At 45.4% G+C, this 20,934-nt stretch overlaps 1 protein-coding gene across 1 annotated transcript; it reads right to left on the bottom strand.

Moving 5' to 3' along the window:
• Positions 1 to 13,100: 13,100 nt before the first annotated feature.
• On the bottom strand, positions 13,101 to 14,957 carry taar2 (trace amine associated receptor 2). The gene is given in 2 exon segments (XM_003223315.4): positions 13,101 to 13,231; positions 13,233 to 14,957. Coding segments are annotated over 2 exon segments (1,065 nt in total). The 5' UTR covers positions 14,193 to 14,957; the 3' UTR covers positions 13,101 to 13,126.
• Positions 14,958 to 20,934: the final 5,977 nt, after the last annotated feature.

Here is a 20,934-nt window from a genome sequence, read left to right as displayed (position 1 = left end):
GAGTTCCCACCAAGGTCAGGTTTAATTGGTTCTTGGACTAGAACTTCAGGCAGCTGCCAAGGCTCTGACTCCGACCGGAAATCTGGGGAAAACTCCATATTTTCCTCCTCATCTGCCACAATACTGTCAGGAATAGGACTGCAGGGCCCATGAGTCATCACACTAGGCAACTGACACATCTAAAAGAAACACAATATAACCTAGGTACAACAAATGTGAAAGAAGGCAACAATATACATAAAAAAACATTTCTGGACTCACAAATGTAGTCTAAGAGAATTGGGCTTCCATTCTCCAAACCTGAAACAAAGTGGGAGGAAATGTAAAGAGTGTTAATGATGCTCGAAATCAAATGTTGTTCTTTTACAAAGTCAAACTAAAACTAAGAATAAATGCTTCGGTCTTCTCCTGATCTTCTTATCTCCTCACCTTGCGTCCAGCCGAGTTACGTCCGCACTTGCGATACAGCGACCTCTTCCCTTGGCTCAGTGGGCAGTATTTTAAAGTATGGGCCTTTTCGCCCGTGGCACCGCAGAGCGGACAGGTGTATTTGCGCAAGATGGGGCACTCCACGGTGCCGTCCATCCCCTTCAGCCGGTGGGACGAATAGACCTGCTTGGATTCCCCGTTGTGTTTGCAGAAATTGCAAATCTCCTTGTTTTGGGAAGCCTGGCCATTGGCACTACCTTTGGAGCTCTTGCTGCTGGAACTGCTTCCATTAACCCATTGTGATGCTGTTTCAAAGTTGTCCTCGTTGAGGACTAGCTGCATGTCGTACTCCATTGTGTCCCAACTCTGAGATGGAAATGGGACCTTCTTGCGTTCCGCGATGATCTCCGTAACCACTTTCGCAAGGCTCAGATAGCCCTTCCATCTGTCAAACTCCCTGAACATGGAAGGGGCATAATGTGGCACGTGCATGGCTGATCTGGAGAGCATGGTGCCAATTCTACCCTGGTGTGGACACACACTGAATGCCACATATTGGAGGCGGAGTCTTTGTTTTATATATAAGGGGAGGGGTTCCAAACCTTTCACATTGGACCCTCCCATCTATTTTTACCCTCCTTTGCCCTAGATTTAACCCCCACATGTCTAGACAATCACAGCTTTTCAAGGAAGAGTTTGGTTTTTCCAATTTTTTCACTTCGGAGGTAATGCCACAGTTTCTCCCTTGAGGCAGTGTTTCTCGACTTGTGGGTCCCCAGATGTTTTGGCCTTCAACTCCCAGAAATCCTAACAGCTGGTAAAATGGCTGGGATTTCTGGGACTTGTAGGTAAAAACACCTGGAGATCCACAGGTTGAGAAACACTGCCTTAAGGGAACGTTAGCAGTTGTGGTTCTGTTTGTCCATCCAAGAATGAGTTGAATTTCTGCCTTGGATGAAATAGCAACATTGCACATCCAACGTTTGCCAAAGTCCTGAAGGACGGATCCAGTAATGATGAAGCCTGCAAGAGTGTTATATTGCTTTTGCATGGCAGAATAGCATTGGACTGGATGGTCTCTTCTAGCTTTATGATTCTATGATGTTTGGCGCCATGATTCTATGATTCTATCATTTTAGGATTCTAGGACTTTTGGGATGATTCTGTTACTTGGTTCTTTGAGTCTATGACTTTAGGGACCATGTTTCTATTATTCCATGACTTCTGTGACCATATTTCTATGACTTTTGTGACCATTCATGGGCCATCTGGCTAGTATTCCGGGACGGTAAATGATATATCGGTTACAGCATCAGATATTTCTGGATACAGTAGAGTCTCGCTTATCCAACATTAACGGGCCAGCAGAACGTTGGATAAGCAAATATGTTGGATGATAAGGAGACATTAAGGAAAAGCCTTTTGAACAGCAAATTAGGTTATTTTACAAATTAAGCCCCAAAAAATCTTGTTTAACAGCAAATTAGACAGAAAAGGTAGTTCAATACGCAGTAATATTACGTAGTAATTACGAATTTAGCAACAAAATATCACAATATATTGAAAACATTGACTACAAAAATAAGTTGGATAATCCAGAACATTGGATAAGCGAGTGTTGGATAAGTGAGACTCTACTGTATATTGTTTTTGCATGGCAGAATGGCGTTGGACTGGATGGTCTCTTCTAGCTTTATGATTATATGATGTTTGGTGCCATGTTTCTATGATTCTATCATTTTGTTGTCGAGCAATTTAGAACAGTATAGGATACCGCTAACTGTTTCTTTGAGTGGTGTTCTGTGGAAACACAACCCGCCCATCCTCCCCCGCTGATTTCATGAAAATAAAAGAAAAGAAAGAATAAGCCACATCCGGCAAGGCCCACACACTGAAATACTAGGCCGGCCATCGTTGGCCGGCAAGCTTCCCTGACTGGAAGAAATAGAGGCCGCCGCCCCAAAGAAGGGTTCTGTGCAAGATTGCACCAAGGGGTAAAGAACGACAGCCGCGAGAGAAGACAGAGGCGGTGCATCGTGGGAAACACGTCGACCACGTAGGCCGACAAGGCCCACACGTTGAAATACTAGGCGTGCCACCGTTGGCCGGCACGCTTCCCTGTGAGGAAGAAAGAGGGGCCGCCGCCCCAAAGGAGGCTTCTGTGCAAAATCGCATAAAGGGGTAAAGAACGACAGCCGGCGAGAGAAGAGAGAGGCGGTGCATCGTGGGAAACCCGACCACGTAGGCCGAGAGGCAGCAAAAAGAAAAGAAAAGAAAAGAAAAGAAAGAAAAAAGCCACAGGCGACAAGGCCCATACATTAAGCCGGGCCGGCCACTGTTTGCCGGCACGCATCCCTGAGAGAGAGAGAGAGAAAAAAAAACAGAGGACACCGCCCCAAAGGAGGCTTCTGTGCAAAATAGCATAAAGGGCTAAAGAACGACAGCCGGCGAGAGAAGAGAGAGGCGGTACATCGGGGAAACTCGGCCACGTAGGCCGAGAGGCAGCAAAGACCAAAGAAAAGACAGAAAAAGCCACCGCCAAAAAGGCCCACACTATAAAATACTAGGCCGGCCACCGTTGGCCGGCACGATTCCCAGACAGGAAGAAAGAGGGGCCGCCGCCCCAAAGGAGGCTTCGGTGCAAACTCGCATAAAGGGGTAAAGAACGACAGCCGAGAGAGAAGAGAGAGGCGGTGCATCGGGGGAAACTCGGCCACGTAGGCCGAGAGGCAGCAAAGACCAAAGAAAAGACAGAAAAAGCCACCGCCAAAAAGGCCCACACTTTAAAATACTAGGCCGGCCACCGTTGGCCGGCACGCTTCCCAGAGAAAGAGAGAGAGAAAAAAAAAAGGAAATGTGGGCCCAAGCCCCTCAGACCCGGGGGGCCGGCCACCGTTGGCCGGCCCCACGCCCACACGCCGCAACCCACGGGGAAGGGCAGGCTTTCTTCACGTCTGCTTGCAAAATGTGGGCCCAAGCCCCTCAGACCCGGGGGGCCGGCCACCGTTGGCCGGCCCCACGCCCACACGCCGCAACCCACGGGGAAGGGCAGGCTTTCTTCACGTCTGCTTGCAAAATGTGGGCCCAAGCCCCTCAGACCCGGGGGGCCGGCCACCGTTGGCCGGCCCCACGCCCACACCGCTGAACCCACAGGGGGAAGGGCATGCTTTCTTCACGTCTGCTTGCAAAATGTGGGCCCAAGCCCCTCAGACCCGGGGGGCCGGCCACCGTTGGCCGGCCCCACGCCCACACCGCTGAACCCACAGGGGGAAGGGCATGCTTTCTTCACGTCTGCTTTCAAAATGTGGGCCCAAGCCCATCAGACCCGGGGGGCCGGCCACCGTTGGCCGGCCCCACGCCCACACACCACAACCCATGACACAAAGATACACTCCATAACAGCAAACCGTCTAGCCTCTGGAAAAATCTAGCCATTTCTGTAGTCAATGATTCCATTATATTGTGATATTTTGCAGCTAAATTCATAAAGTAAGCAATAGCAACATATCATTTCAGCATATAGAACGACTTCTTATGTCTCCTTGGTTGTATAACATGCATTTATGGTGCTTTATTTGGAAAATAATAACCTGATATGATGTGTTATATGCTTTTCTTCAACAAGTCCAATCCAAGAAATTTGCTTATTTCAGCACTGGTAGGCCCGTTCGGCTTTGAACAGTGAGACTCTTCTGTGTTCATGTTGGGTCAATAAGACATAAGATATAACTGAAGTCACAGTCAGCATACAGCATTACCAGCTTAAAAAACAGTGGTGTAAAAACACGGCTCTAGTCCGAGGACTGAAGAGGAGGTAGTTTGACAGTTAAAAAACTATACAGTGCGAAATACTATTGGCCTGTCAACCTATTCTTAAATAGGCTACAAACCACCACACAGACCTATAATGCTTTTTGGAGGAGGAAGGTTTTAAGGCTCTGATGTTAGGCACATGTTTCCATGCAGTTCCACTGCAGGGAAGACTAGTGTGTTCTTCAGGGGTTATTAAAGTTCTCCTGCAGATGACCTGGATAGAGGGAAATGACTTCAGTTGGTATACAGTTTAAGTAAACTTGAGGAAGTACAATTATGAAAGATATAGTGTGTAATGGAGTAGAAAGTAATTCAAAGTAGAAACAAAGCAGAAATGTTGATTCCAAAGGAAACATGAAGGCATTATTAAGTAATTGTTTTTAATAGCAAAAGAGTTTCTGAGTGGATTGATTCTCTACTTCTTACTCTGCGTAAGATTATCATCACATACTCTCGACTACACCCGCACAAGGCAATGGTACAGTAAAAGAAGACAATTTTGAGAAGTGGTAAAGGCCAAGGTGTCCCACTTCTTTCAGTGATTCCGCGTGCGCGGCCAGAGGGCGAGGGGAAACAACGGCGGCCGTTCTGCCGCCACATCGTTGAGTACACTTCCTTTTAAGGTGAATGGGACACTGTCCCACAGTCTGTGATCACTCCACCCTCGTTATTACCAACAGACCAGCAAGAAACAGTTTCCACGAGACGGAACTTGCGCCCACTCCTTGAAAGCAGCCGCAAAGGCACACGCCCTGACGGGCAATCGGCAACGTCCGTGTGCGCGGACAGTGGGCAAGGGGAACCAAAGGCGGACGTTCCGCAGCAACAGCGTCAATCACAACCTCTCAGGGTGATGGGAGACTGTACCACTGTCTTTGATCGTTCCACCCTCTTCTATCGTTTTACCCAAAGGCCAGCAAAAGGCAGTTCCCACTCTGGGTAACCTGCGCCCACACATTGCAAGCAGCCGCAAAGGCACACGCCCTGAAGGGGGTAGGGCATATACCTCTAGAGTCTGGCGTCACGTTGTCCGAGGCAGCAAAAAAAAAAAAAAAGGTATGGAAAAAAACAAAGGGCAGCAAAGCCTCTACCCACAGCAACACCCCACCACCCCAGTGGAAGGCCGTGTACCTCTTCTATCGTCCTGCCAACAGGCCAGCAAAAGGCAGTTCCCACTCTGGGTAACCTGCGCCCACACATTGCAAGCAGCCGCAAAGGAACACGCCCTGAAGGGGGTAGGGCATATACCTCTAGAGTCTGGCGTCACGTAGTCCGAGAGGCAGCAAAAAGAAAAGAAAAGTAAGGGAAAAAAACAAAGGGCAGCAAAGACCCCACCCTGAGCCAGCCGGCCACAGTTGGCCGGCATGCATCCCGGAGAATTCGGCACGGCCCTCCCACAAAGTTTTTTGTTTTTGCGACTTAAGCCTCTACCCACAGCAACACCCCACCACCCCAGGGGAAGGCCGTGTACCTCTTCTATCGTCCTGCCAACAAGCCAGCAAAAGGCAGTTCCCACTCTGGGTAACCTGCGCCCACACATTGCAAGCAGCCGCAAAGGAACACGCCCTGAAGGGGGAACGGCACCCTCTGCGTGCCAGGTCAAAGGGGGAGGGGACCCAAAAGCGGCCGTTTAACGACCACAGCATAGACCACGGCATATAAAGGAGAAGGGACACTAGACAACCATTTGGAGAAATGCTGGCAAAGGCGGAGGAGTACCACTGTCTTTGATGATTCCCCCCTCCGAGTTATAAAGGCACCCTCCGCGTAAGCGGGCAGAGGGCTAGGGGACCCAAAGGCGGCCGTCCCATGACCACTGCGGCAACCACACCCGCTCTAGACAATGGGACACTGAAAGATGACAATTTAGAGAAGTTCTGTCCCAAGTCGAGGTGTAGTAATTCCAGTGGATAAAGACATCCTCAAAGGTTCAGATGGACAGATAGTATACCTCTGTACAGTGAGAGTCTGGCGTATTCCTACACCTGAAATGATTATCTGAAGTATCCACATCAAATATAACAGTGCTCTTTCTGTACAGGAGCTGCGAGGATCTGTAGAAGACCAAACAGTCATGGCTCGTGATGGTAATATTTCCCCCCCCCCCAAATAAAAAGGGAATTGAATGAAATCCGAACAGAACACAAAGAGGAAGCATTATCTACCTTGGCTTTTATGGTCTAATTTTCCACAGAATATCGTTCAACCTCTACAGAGCCAGTATTACATGAGAGAAAACGTTTTGTAACTTCCGAATACAGAGATGGGCCAAAAGTATATTAAGTTCAACAGGGACAAATGAAAGATAGTACTTCTCTCCGCGATGGTTGTTCGGGAGTGGAACTGTCTCCCCCGGACTGTGTTGGAGGCCCCTTCTTTTGAAGCTTTTAAGCATAGGCTCGATGGCCATCTGTCGGGGATGCTTTGAATGAAACTTCCTGCGTCTGTCTTGGGGGAGAACTCGATGGCCCATGAGTTCTATTCCAACTCTACTTTTCTATGATTCCATGATTACATGATTCGTGAAACGGCCCCTTGAGATGGATGAACCCAAAAACGTCAGTGGGGCAACGTTGAGTGATGAAAAAGAGGAGAAAGGAAGGGAAAAGAGAGAGGAAAGCATTGTAGGATAGAGGAGAGAGTTGTTGGACAGAGTCCAAAGGGGCCACCCCCCCGCCCGGACGCCCAAAAAATTGGCCAAAGTTACTCTGAAGCAGAGTTGGTTAAAGGAGGAGAACTGTTGCTCTAGGAGCAGTCGGCCTCAAAATCCAAATCTGGGAAATTCAACACAGGAAGGTTGGCCTTCAGGAAAACAAGTTTCTCAACTGTTTGAGGGTCCAGCAAGCTGCGGTGGGGCGTGACTACATCTCCCGCTATGCTGAAGACCCTTTCGCTCTGGACGCTGGTGGGAGGACAGCTGAGGAACTGGCGGGCTACGTGCGACAGATCCGGCCACATGTGTTCGCGTGAAGCCCAATAGGACAATGGATCACAAGAAATTATCTCAGGAGGCTCCTCAAAGTACCTGTTGACCGAGCATTCGGCCGAGTCTACCTTTTGAGCAGAAGCCAGCAAAGAGGATTCTTCAGAGCAGGCAAGTATGGCCACCGTCTCTGCAAAGAAAACGTTTCCTGTTCGCGGCTGGAGATCCGTATCCCTACGGCAACCCCCTACCGGCTCCGCGGGACTTTCCGTCTCGCCACTAGCGCTAGTGCTTGGGGTGACAGGCAGTTCTGGAAGAGGGGCCGCTGTGGCCGTTTCCTCCACCCTGGCAGCAAAGACCTCCCTCACAAGGTCAACAAGTTGGGCCTTCCACATGGTAAAGTCTTTTGGGCAGACGTTGTACTTTAGCCGTGGATCACACAAGGCCGCCAGCATATGGACCTTGCTGGAAAGAAGTGGCTCTAGCCGTTTCCGTACAGCAAAGGACAACCTCCTCACCACCTCCTGGACCGGCGGTGTCAGCGGTCCAGCCAGGGAGTCCATTGTTCGACCGGCCCCAAGCCTTTCTAGGTGCCTCCTTAGCCTCAAGACCATGGGCACTGCCTGGCTCAGAAGAGCTTTTGATTCCGAAAGTGTCTCAGTGGCATGTTTGAATGGCTTTAGTACGTCTACTAGCTGGGAGATGGTGTCCCACTCTTGCTTAGTTGGAACAAGCTTGCTAACAGGCGCAACCAAAGTGAGGGAGATGCCGTGTACCGCCTTCTGCTGCTCGACCATGCGTTCCAGCATTTTTAAGGTTGAATTCCACCGAGTCGAGACGTCCTGGAGCAGCTTGTGCTGCGGGAGGCCTTCAAGGCTCTGCCTGTCTCTCAGCTGCCGGGCTGCCTTGATGCTCCGGTGGAAGTAGCCCGCGATCTTTCTACAGCGCTCGATCAGCAGGGAGATGTTTGTGTTGCTGCCCGACTGCTCTTCCTGGCTCTTTAAACCTTCCTTGACGGTATTGTGAAGCAAGTGGGCCATGCAGGACACATTCTGAAACCCGGCACTTTCAACCGCTTTGATCATATTTTTCCCTGCGTCCGTCACCATAAAGCCCCTCCTCATTTCTTCCGGCCTACACTGCATCCATTCCCCCATCATGTTTTCCAGATAGTTGCAGATGGTCTCTGCCTTGTGATCACGATCAACTACCTCCAATGCGAGGAGTGCCCAACGATGGGATGTATCCATAGTGCCTTCCTTCTCCCACCAATGTGCCGTGAGAGAGAGGTAGGAGTGGCCTCCTCCCAAGCTTGACCAAATATCAGAGGTAAAATGGATGTGTCCTCCCATGGCGGTACGCAACATCTGGATAATGCGTTCCTTACAGCCCTCGTACAAGCCGGGGATTACTTTTCTGGAAAAGGTGTGACGGGAGGGGATTTTGTAGCGGGGGCACAGTCGTTTCATAAGGCGTACAAAGCCTTCTTGTTCTACCAGGCGGAAGGGATGGTGATCTAGGGCAATCATCTCTCCCACAGTTTGGGTTATCTGCTGGGGTGTGAGCAATGTTTCCCCCGTTTTCTTTCTGGGTAATGGAATGGCCCAATCCTCCATGGTGGACTGTGTCCGCCTTCCACTATCTTCACCTGGTGAACTTTGCGTGCTAAGGCTGCCACTGGAAGGGCTTGCAGTTCCCCCTCCAAGCGAAATGGAGGGATGGTGTCGCTTCATGTGAGAGCTCAACCCCGAGGTCGCAAGATGTCTCGTGTCTCTGCCTCTGCTGATGTTTGCCCCACAGTGTCTACAAACTGCCAAAGTAGAACTCTGAGAGTGGACATGGAAATGGTCCCAAATAAATGACCTTGGCCTCCCCACAGCCACTGTGGCGACGCCCTCAGAGATGGGAGTCGTGGGCACCCTTTCAGCAGCATGAGAAAGTCTACGTTTTGATGGTAGTACCTCCTCTACCTCCTCCTCACTGTCAGTAGCTGGTGGAGGGGTGGGGTTATCTATATCCTCACTATCCACCACCTGTAGTTCCAGGACGGCAACACCTGTATGTTCCAATGATCGTCCAGTTGTCTCAGCTCCATGCGACAGCCGGCTCCGGGTGGATGCCTGTGAACTGTCTGCATTAGAACAGCCTGGTTCTTCATCAAGTCCACCCACTCCCATAGTTCGGCGTTCCAGACGTATGGGACCCACCTTAACTTTTTTGGCCCCCCACAGTGTCCTGGCCGTGGCTTGACCACTACCAGGACTTGCTCCCCCAGACCCGCGTACAGCTGAGCGCTTCATGACAAGGGGAGTGTTTTCAGGTAACAGAAGGGATGATGGTAAGGTGTTGTGTTACTGGTGGGAAATATTTGTTGAATCTTGATTGGCAACGTGTTATATTCTGGCCAATATACTGTTGCAAAAGCGTAGTCTATAACATTTAGTTAGTTTTATTTATTTACAAGGGGATACCTGTACTTTCCAGTTCTACAGGAAAGTATGGGATATGCAACTCTTTCCCAAAGTTGGCTTGGGAAAATCAGGAAGGCAAGCTTTTATTTCCCCCGAAGGAGTTGTATTTTGAACAGCAAAGTATGGGATATGCAACTCTTTCCCAAAGCGTCCCTGGCAGACACACACACAGGCAGCCCTGGAGGTGTTTGAGACTGGGGAAGGCAAGGCACAAAGGCAAGCTTTTATTTCCCCCGAAGGAGTTGTATTTTGAACAGCAAAGTATGGGATATGCAACTCTTTCCCAAAGCGTCCCTGGCAGACACACACACAGGCAGCCCTGGAGGTGTTTGAGACTGGGGAAGGCAAGGCACAAAGGCAAGCTTTTATTTCCCCCGAAGGAGTTGTATTTTGAACAGCAAAGTATGGGATATGCAACTCTTTCCCAAAGCGTCCCTGGCAGACACACACACAGGCAGCCCTGGAGGTGTTTGAGACTGGGGAAGGCAAGGCACAAAGGCAAGCTTTTATTTCCCCCGAAGGAGTTGTATTTTGAACAGCAAAGTATGGGATATGCAACTCTTTCCCAAAGCGTCCCTGGCAGACACACACACAGGCAGCCCTGGAGGTGTTTGAGACTGGGGAAGGCAAGGCACAAAGGCAAGCTTTTATTTCCCCCGAAGGAGTTGTATTTTGAACAGCAAAGTATGGGATATGCAACTCTTTCCCAAAGCGTCCCTGGCAGACACACACACAGGCAGCCCTGGAGGTGTTTGAGACTGGGGAAGGCAAGGCACAAAGGCAAGCTTTTATTTCCCCCGAAGGAGTTGTATTTTGAACAGCAAAGTATGGGATATGCAACTCTTTCCCAAAGCGTCCCTGGCAGACACACACACAGGCAGCCCTGGAGGTGTTTGAGACTGGGGAAGGCAAGGCACAAAGGCAAGCTTTTATTTCCCCCGAAGGAGTTGTATTTTGAACAGCAAAGTATGGGATATGCAACTCTTTCCCAAAGCGTCCCTGGCAGACACACACACAGGCAGCCCTGGAGGTGTTTGAGACTGGGGAAGGCAAGGCACAAAGGCAAGCTTTTATTTCCCCCGAAGGAGTTGTATTTTGAACAGCAAAGTATGGGATATGCAACTCTTTCCCAAAGCGTCCCTGGCAGACACACACACAGGCAGCCCTGGAGGTGTTTGAGACTGGGGAAGGCAAGGCACAAAGGCAAGCTTTTATTTCCCCCGAAGGAGTTGTATTTTGAACAGCAAAGTATGGGATATGCAACTCTTTCCCAAAGCGTCCCTGGCAGACACACACACAGGCAGCCCTGGAGGTGTTTGAGACTGGGGAAGGCAAGGCACAAAGGCAAGCTTTTATTTCCCCCGAAGGAGTTGTATTTTGAACAGCAAAGTATGGGATATGCAACTCTTTCCCAAAGCGTCCCTGGCAGACACACACACAGGCAGCCCTGGAGGTGTTTGAGACTGGGGAAGGCAAGGCACAAAGGCAAGCTTTTATTTCCCCCGAAGGAGTTGTATTTTGAACAGCAAAGTATGGGATATGCAACTCTTTCCCAAAGCGTCCCTGGCAGACACACACACAGGCAGCCCTGGAGGTGTTTGAGACTGGGGAAGGCAAGGCACAAAGGCAAGCTTTTATTTCCCCCGAAGGAGTTGTATTTTGAACAGCAAAGTATGGGATATGCAACTCTTTCCCAAAGCGTCCCTGGCAGACACACACACAGGCAGCCCTGGAGGTGTTTGAGACTGGGGAAGGCAAGGCACAAAGGCAAGCTTTTATTTCCCCCGAAGGAGTTGTATTTTGAACAGCAAAGTATGGGATATGCAACTCTTTCCCAAAGCGTCCCTGGCAGACACACACACAGGCAGCCCTGGAGGTGTTTGAGACTGGGGAAGGCAAGGCACAAAGGCAAGCTTTTATTTCCCCCGAAGGAGTTGTATTTTGAACAGCAAAGTATGGGATATGCAACTCTTTCCCAAAGCGTCCCTGGCAGACACACACACAGGCAGCCCTGGAGGTGTTTGAGACTGGGGAAGGCAAGGCACAAAGGCAAGCTTTTATTTCCCCCGAAGGAGTTGTATTTTGAACAGCAAAGTATGGGATATGCAACTCTTTCCCAAAGCGTCCCTGGCAGACACACACACAGGCAGCCCTGGAGGTGTTTGAGACTGGGGAAGGCAAGGCACAAAGGCAAGCTTTTATTTCCCCCGAAGGAGTTGTATTTTGAACAGCAAAGTATGGGATATGCAACTCTTTCCCAAAGCGTCCCTGGCAGACACACACACAGGCAGCCCTGGAGGTGTTTGAGACTGGGGAAGGCAAGGCACAAAGGCAAGCTTTTATTTCCCCCGAAGGAGTTGTATTTTGAACAGCAAAGTATGGGATATGCAACTCTTTCCCAAAGCGTCCCTGGCAGACACACACACAGGCAGCCCTGGAGGTGTTTGAGACTGGGGAAGGCAAGGCACAAAGGCAAGCTTTTATTTCCCCCGAAGGAGTTGTATTTTGAACAGCAAAGTATGGGATATGCAACTCTTTCCCAAAGCGTCCCTGGCAGACACACACACAGGCAGCCCTGGAGGTGTTTGAGACTGGGGAAGGCAAGGCACAAAGGCAAGCTTTTATTTCCCCCGAAGGAGTTGTATTTTGAACAGCAAAGTATGGGATATGCAACTCTTTCCCAAAGCGTCCCTGGCAGACACACACACAGGCAGCCCTGGAGGTGTTTGAGACTGGGGAAGGCAAGGCACAAAGGCAAGCTTTTATTTCCCCCGAAGGAGTTGTATTTTGAACAGCAAAGTATGGGATATGCAACTCTTTCCCAAAGCGTCCCTGGCAGACACACACACAGGCAGCCCTGGAGGTGTTTGAGACTGGGAAAGGCACAAAGGGAACCTTTTCTTTCCCCCAAAGGAGTTGTATTTTGAACAGGAAAAACACCCACAGGACAGCCCTTTGCAACAACAAAAGAAATAGAAAGACCTAAGACCCACACCACCAAACTCAGCCACAGACCACCCCACCTTTTCTCCTGTCCTGGTCTTCACACAGCCATGCTGTGACGCAGCAATGTTTCCTGCCTGCCTGCACCAAAATCTAATCTACCCTTCCACCCTCTCCAAAATTCCCAGTGCGACTGAGCCACGAGGCGTGTGCACGCTGTTTTCATTAAGCACGTCCTACCAGCCCCTCCCCCTGGTTAAACATGCTCTCTGATTGGCTACAAGGTGCAAACAACACACTAGATTGCCCCAGTGGACTTAAAAAAGTTTGGATGATTTGACAAAGCATTTTTTAAAAACGAAAAAAAAGGCGCCATTACGGAAAACGGCCAATCGCGGTTCGAAACCGCGATATCCAGGCGTGTGGACAACCAAGATTCAATATTGCTTCAAAAAAACCGAAAATAACGAATCAATAACGGTAAACGGGGAAAACGAATTATTTGAGCAAGCCTAATGAACAGCCTTGGTTTGGTAAAGACATTATTTTATTGATTTTCAGGGAACAGATTAGCTGTATAAAAATGTGGTTGAAATATCTTTCCTGAAAGAATGTATCTGAGTGCTTTCTGAAACCATGGGTAAAAAAAACCCATATATTAATGGGTTGCAAGTGGAGTTGAAGTAGCCAAACCAATTTAAAGCATCAAACAACACAGCGGGTGTGGAAAAATCCATAAAAGGATCAATTAAAATTGTGACAAAACAGGGACACCAACAAAAGAGGAAAACTCCCATCACAATGCTCAAGGTTTTGGCAGCTTTAATGTCTTTATTTCTGGAAGTCCGCTTGTGTTTTTCATCACCTGAATTTTCAGGCTTGCTTCTGATGAGCCTTGAATGTTTTTTGGACACGGTGAATATTTTTGCATAAATTCCGATCATCACAGAGCCAGGAATGAACAAACCAAATAAGAACAGAATCGTTCCCCATGGTTTATTAAAAATAATTGGACAAGAACTGGAGCATGCAACTAAGATCTCATAACTCTTGATGCCAGAAGCATACACTTCGGAGAAAACCACACCAAAAGCAAAAGAAGCTGGCACTGACCAACAAAAGACAATCAGTTGCCTAATCACTGGGATAGTAATTTTGTATGAGTAATGAAGAGGGTAACAAATGGCATAGAAACGATCAACAGCAATGCAGCAAAGGTGGAAAACAGAAGCCAAGCAGAGCATCAGGTCAAAACTGTAGTGGATTTTGCAGAAGGTCATCCCAAAATACCAGCAGTTTTCCACAGATCTAACCATGCTATAGGGCATAATGAAGAAGCCAAGCAGGAAGTCAGTCACTGCCATGGAGAGGATGAGGAAATTAGCTGGGGAGTGCAGCTGTCTGAAATAAGAGATTGTGATTATGATTGCCAAGTTCCCAAGGACGGTGACAATGATGATTCCACTTATTGTTATATACATGGCTCCCCGAATGCTTGCTGGCCTGAGATGCTCAGGACAGGATCCATTTCCAAATTCAGAACAATCAATGACATCTTCAGAAGAGTTGAGAAAAGCCATAATGCTTAATCTGAAAGGAAGAATGGTTAGCATTGGTTGCAGAAACTAGTGAGTGCAGATATTCTCAGTTAACTGCGAGGCTGCAATTCTCAGAATTCTCACTTGAATTTTCAAAAGAAACTCTAAAACATTTTTTAATCATTTTTGAAGAAATATAGTAATAAAACCCCTGTAGAAAAGTTATGCTTATTTCAAAGTCGAATATAGAACAGTGTTTATAAAAGTCAATATAAGATTATGTAAAATCTCAAGATTTATTCCTTTTTATAAAGGAAAAAGTTGTTTTAGTCTATCAATATGTTTCTAGTCAAAAGACATGGTACACCTACCTTGTATCATATTCTTTCAATTTTCTTTCTAATCTTTTCTTTCTTCTAAATACAAGCTTATTCCACAGTATCAGTGTGGTTGGGATTGCTTGAACCATCCTTCCAAACCAGAATTCATGAGGCAAATTTGCCATGATTTCACCTAATTTTGACCTACTCTTTATTGATGTAGCAGCTGATAGGATTGACTCTTAAACCAATTAAACCTAATGCTCTTAGTCCTCCTGAAAAAGCCACTTAAACTAAATTTTCATTTAAGGCTAAGTTGCAGATCATATTTGACAAATATGAATAACTTCCAGGAACATGAGAGCAGAAGAGATGTAACATATGATAACAAAAATTAAGGGCCAGTGTTGGAGTTATTATGAAAACCTATTAACTTTCTCTTTCATTTATGTTAGATTTATAGTGATATATCTTAAATCAACATAGCTCACTTCAAAGGAGGGAACCAAATGTAGTCGTCTAGATGTTCCTGACCAGGACACCAGTTTATACCTATATAGAAAGAAACTCCTTTATTTTATTACCATTTATAAGATAATATCATTATAAAGGATAAGAACAGTATATATAATTAGAATTTTATTTTAATTTTTCATGTAATGTTTCTGACAGCAGTTTTGCATTCAAAGGAAATACTTCCATTTTTAAAGGTCGGGAGGAGACCTGATTTTCATGCCCCCCCCCCCAGCCCTGCTGAAAAGCCCCAAAACTGCATCTCATTGTGTTTTGGAAGGCCTTCTAGTATTCTGTGTGTTGGGTGTACTGGGGAGAGAAAGAAAAATTACATACCCTGATTTGTACAAATGGAAATGACATAAAGGCAAAGTCACTTTTTTGAGACAATCCAGTGTTGACAGTTCAGAGGGAAATAGGGTTACTTATTAAATGAACGTTCAGAAGACTCTATACTCCAGCAATGGATGAAATAACTTCATAGCATCAGAAAGAAGCTCATGGTCCAAGCAGGAGCCTCACCTTTTGGATGAGATGCCCTCTGGTTTTATACCCATCCAATGCATCAGGGAGGGGGAATCTTTAAAAAGATTAGGCTAAACCCAACTGTAATCATAATTACAGTAGATGTAATGAATCACTGGAATTTACATATACATTGATATATCAAGTTTTGATTGATTTTATGCTCAAATGCATTTAGAATGGCATTCAGGTCAGTGTAAGGAAGGAGCATAAATGTTCTTTGAATAATATGTATAACATTCAACAGAACTGGAATGCTGTGAGTTTTCTGGGCTGTATGGCCATGTTTCAGAAGCATTCTCTCCTGACATTTTGCCCACATCTATGGCAGGCATCCTCAGAGGTTATGAGGTAACTCACATACCTCGCAACCTCTGATTATGCCTGCCATAGATGTGGGTGAAATGTCAGGAGAGAATGCTTCTGGACCATGGCCATACAGCCCGGAAAACACACAGCAATCCAGTGATTCCGGCCATGAAAGCCTTCAACAATTCAACAGAACTTTTGTCAGTTATCTTAAGGCATTAGTAGTCAACAGGTATAGCACATTTGTCCTATCATCACATTTGTCCTATCATTTACATCGGGGACAAATTCACATAATCTGCAAAGAATCAGTTGCATTATAACTTCAAGCTTCTTCAGACTTCTATAAGTTCTACTTTATATGGTGATACCAGCTAAATTCATTCTAGATTTCCTATTGAGATACCATGTCTTACACTTAAAGGACAAGGGGAAAAACAAAATTTCAATTAAATCCAACTAAGGTGAAATATATCAATATGATTAGAAGCTACCATTACCTTTTCTTCTGTGAGCCTCATTTCAAACAATTTGGAACTTGAGCAAAGCAGTGGTATACTTATATAACAAAATATTTTTCTGGTGATTGTACTTCTATATTTGACAAAACATCAAATATTATTTTAGAAAGGTTCATGGAAATCTAGAAAAAGAATTTTGCCCTAGAGGCAAAAGTAATGTATCAAAAATTGTACTTCCACCCTTCTTACTTCTCCTACCTGAAAAGCTATATTCAGAAATCCATTTACGTATTGGTGTTAAATAAGATGCCAGGAATTCCAATTCTTGCTGTTCCTCTCTTGTGAAATGAACTAGGTTATTATAATGATGTTGTGGTTTTATGAGATAGCAGTCAGATCCCAAGATAATTTCAAGAATAATACAATTTTCAGTTTGAGGGGAGGAGGGAGCAGGTAAGTACAAGTGAGAGACAAGGGCAAAGTTCTGGGGAAAGTTGTGTCTTCCTGAAATCACTGATGTTATCGATAGTGTAAGAGAGCAGGTGGCAGAATTTATGACCAAATAGAAGGTGTAGTCTTTAGAACATAATGTGATTTTCAATTAAAATGACTTTATTATATGATCATATTAAATATATTGCAGCATGATTCCCCCCCATCCATGATTTCACTTAACCAAACTCATAAAAACAACAGAAGTGTTTGTGAGTTTCCCTAAACCTTAATTCCGGTGCAAGCACTTAAAATACAGGATTCAAGACTATCCACACTTTCAAGTATCCATCCATCAGGTTCTTGGAACATATTGTCTGCTATGGAGCTCATACTGTTATGAGATTTTGGTGCTCTTCAGATCTTTTTAGATTGTGTGATATTAAATAATTTGTGCACAACCTATTAATAAGTACTGTATTCACCTTAGGGGAGGAACATCCAGGATTGAGAATACAGATTAGTTTTACCTTCCCTTCATATGCTTCTATTCTGATTAACTCCCAGATTTTCCTAACTATGAGGGAAAGCTCTTATAAATCCCAGTGGGAAATTTAGTGTTACCAATCTGTATGTGAAATATATTTCTAAAGGTTCTACTGCAAATAAGAAGTTAAGAAAAGAAAGATTAAACTGTTAAGCATATAGGGCCCCCATATCTATGGAGGATACATTCCAAAATTTTGTGTAGATATGTGAACTACAGGTAAAAATGAACCTTACTATTACAAATTATTTACAGCCCAAGCATACCACATGGTTCTCCAGTGTGACTCTATGGTCAACTTTCAGTGGAAGCATACCATACAATTGCCTGGTGACTGGCATTAATATTCTGCCTTCATATTTCTCTTGACCTTGTTTTACCCTTTACTGGCTTATCTGAACTACTAACTTGTCATAATGAGCAATGGACTGGCCTTTCTCTTGCTTCACCCTTCATTTTATTGGGTAACCTGTGATTTACTACTTCAAAGTTCTTGTACTTCAATTCACCTGGTTTGTGATAACTTACTGACTGGAGTATAGGACATGAATATTATTTTAATATTGTATGCATTTAATTGTGCTAATGTTATTAAATAAAGTTTTATTTAATTGTTTTTGAGACTTTGTCTTTAACGACTGGAGAAATATGGCATATAAATGCAATAAATAAATAAATAAGGAGATTTTTTTCTTTGCTTAATGACAGAAGAGGAAATAGTGCTTCATGGCTTACCAGGAACATTTCTGCAGATTGTAGACACTGTTTAAGATGGCAGAGCTTGCTTGCTTCTTCTCAGCGGCCCATGAGGTACACAATGCCATGTGCAACCCACTGCCAGTTTCCCTTTCTTGCACCTGTGACTCTTCCATCCCTGTTATTTATTTTACTAGCTTGGGGACCTGGCAGTGCCTGGGTTATTAGAAGAAGGCATTGTTTGTTTTAAGATGTTAGGTAATATCACTTAAGTTTGGTCCAGATCTGTCGTTGGCTCGGTTCAGTGCTGTCTGGATAAGGGTGAACTACAACTCCCAGATTCCCAGGGCAATTACCCCCAAACCCTGCCAGTACTTGCAGCTGGCCATGTTGGGTTTGTGTGCCGAGTTTGCTCCAGATCCATTGTCAGCAGGGTTCAGGGCTCTCTGGATAAGGGTGAACTACAACTCTGAGGTCCAAGGTCAATCACCCCACAAACAGGCCTGTATGCACAGTTGGCCATGTTGGGTCTGTGTGCCAAATTTGGTCCAGATCTGGCGTCAGCTGGGTTCAGTGCTTTCTGGATGCAGATGAACTACAACTCCCAAAAATCAAGGTTCATTCCCACTAACCCCTGGAGTATGTTCAGTTGGTCATTGAACTTTTCTGTGCCAAGTTTGGTCCCAGTCCATTGTTGACGGGGGTGACAGTTTCTCTGGATGTAGATGAACTATAACTCCCAAAATCAAGGTCCATTCCCACTAACCCCTGTTCAGTTCATTATGGGGCTTCTCTGTGCCAAGTTCGGTCCCAGTCGGTGGGGGTCACAGTATCAGAAGGTACTGCAAGTCCCATCATCCATGGCAAATTTGGTCTAGATCCATTATTGGTTGTGTTTATTTAATTAATTAATGTATATACCGCTCTTCTCCCCCAGGGGGACCCAGTTAACAGTGCTTTCTGGATGTAGATCAAGTACAACTCCTGTAAATCATGGTGAATTCTCCTCACACCTCTTGTTCAGTTGCTGATCAATTCCTCTGTTAACTGTGTGCCATAGGAAAGGATTAAGGTAGAGGCACTTGGCGGAGTCATGCAAATTAAGGAACTCTGGGATTTCCATTCTGGAGTTAAAACAGAATATCTAGGATGAAATTGTCCCCGCATGAAAGCGGGGGGGGGGGGGGGGGGCAGAATGGTGTTTGTGGAGGACACTGGCAGGGATTGGGCTACATGTTCACGGCACTCACTGTAACCTGCATTCAGTGGAGGGAGGACCATTGGTGTCTCCTGGTCAGTGGGAGCTATAGCTGTTTGTGGAGGCAGGAGGCTGTCTGTGTAAGTGGACACCTCCGCCACATACACACATACAATTTTTTTCACTTTTATTATGTGTACAGATTTGGTAGGTAAACATTGTCAATAGCTTCTCATCCTACTTCATTCCCATTACTTACCTTAGTGCAATGAATCTCTTTTACTTCTGTGCTGGCATACCAGCAATCACATGACATCAATGGGTAGGTTTCTCCTCCCTTCCCTTTGTTGTTCCCATGGTGATTATTTTGCACACAATGCACACACATATCTCTGCTGATCATTTTTTAAATTCTGAAACTGCGATTGCACTAAAAAAAAATTAAATGACCAGCATCACTTGCTAAGTATGAAATAGGGGAGGAAGGTAGGGTCACAAAGGATGTATGGAAGACTGATCATGGGACCACTGTAAACCAGTTCATTTGCAATAATGAAGAGAGTGCAATATTGGTACATATCCATTATCTATATGAATGCAACTGTTGTGACACATCAGGCTGGTGTGATAAACTTCTATTTGTGGACAGTGAAAAGTTGTCACTGAGAAATCAAGTATTAACCCAAACATTTCACATATCTCAGTCCTGATATATATCCTGCTACCCCAAAGTCCAGTACTAATGTTTCTCCTAATTAATATGATTGGCCACTGGGACTGGAAAAGATGAAAGTTTTGCCTTTTTCTGAATTCCAGTATATAAGCTCCTTCTATTTGAAATGTGAAGACAATGCCAAAACCAGTTTTCCCCATTTCCACCAGTTAAGTTCAAGAGGTATGGCTATTGCTAGTATAATTTGATTGTACCTGTACTTGCCAGCCATGTAGGTCGTCAAGATGAAGAATCTCTCATTAAGAGAAAAAGACAGAGAGATGGGAATTAAATATGAAAGGATTTCCTCTTGAGTGACTAACTTTTAAGAGTTAGTCACCCAAATCTCTCAGCTTCACTGGATTAATCTGGTTTTTTTCACAGTCAAATTTTGAAAGGCTCAGGTCTTCATGAATATTGATAAATTTGTATAGTAATGAACTGAAAGAAAATTATCGCTAGTTACCACTGAGATGTGTATCATCACCTCATCTCATTTGTGGTTCTCAGAGGAGAGGAAACAGCTACACAGAAGAAAATCAATGGGACATCCATAGGAAGAACAGAAATGCCAGAAAGAGGAGATGGCAAGAATCAGGCCTCTTCTACACTGCCATATAAAATCCAAATTATCTGACTTGAACTGGATGATATGACAGTGTAGATTCATATAATTCAGTTCAGAGATGATAATGTGGATTATCTGCTTTGATAATCTGGATTTTATGGCAGTGTAGAAGGGGTCTCAGAGATCGGAGAGATTGGCTGTGTGCAATCACTCTTCCATCTGTAGTTGTCTACTTCATTGCCAATGGTTTGCTAAAATCATATTTTCTAACTATCAATCTATACAACTTTTATATTGTCAGGAGGGTTAAACATATGAGGATCTATTTGAAAAACAAAAGGAGAAAGCAGATGGCCTGTAGAGGCTGTTGAGTGAAATGAGCAATTAGATGTATGGCTAGCAAATGACAACAAGCCTAATATGGCAAATAATGCTTTAAATGGATGTCTGTTTGCATTCTCAAAGGTTAACTTTTACCCTTAGTGGGACCAGCCAAAAACCCAAGCCAGTTTTCTCATCATTATAGCTTCCAATGT

This window comes from Anolis carolinensis, chromosome 1, assembly GCF_035594765.1.
Source record: "Anolis carolinensis isolate JA03-04 chromosome 1, rAnoCar3.1.pri, whole genome shotgun sequence".
In the NCBI taxonomy this organism is placed as follows: domain Eukaryota; kingdom Metazoa; phylum Chordata; class Lepidosauria; order Squamata; family Dactyloidae; genus Anolis; species Anolis carolinensis.
The sequence above is the reverse complement of the archived record's forward strand: the minus strand, read 5'-3'. Positions and strand labels throughout refer to the sequence as shown.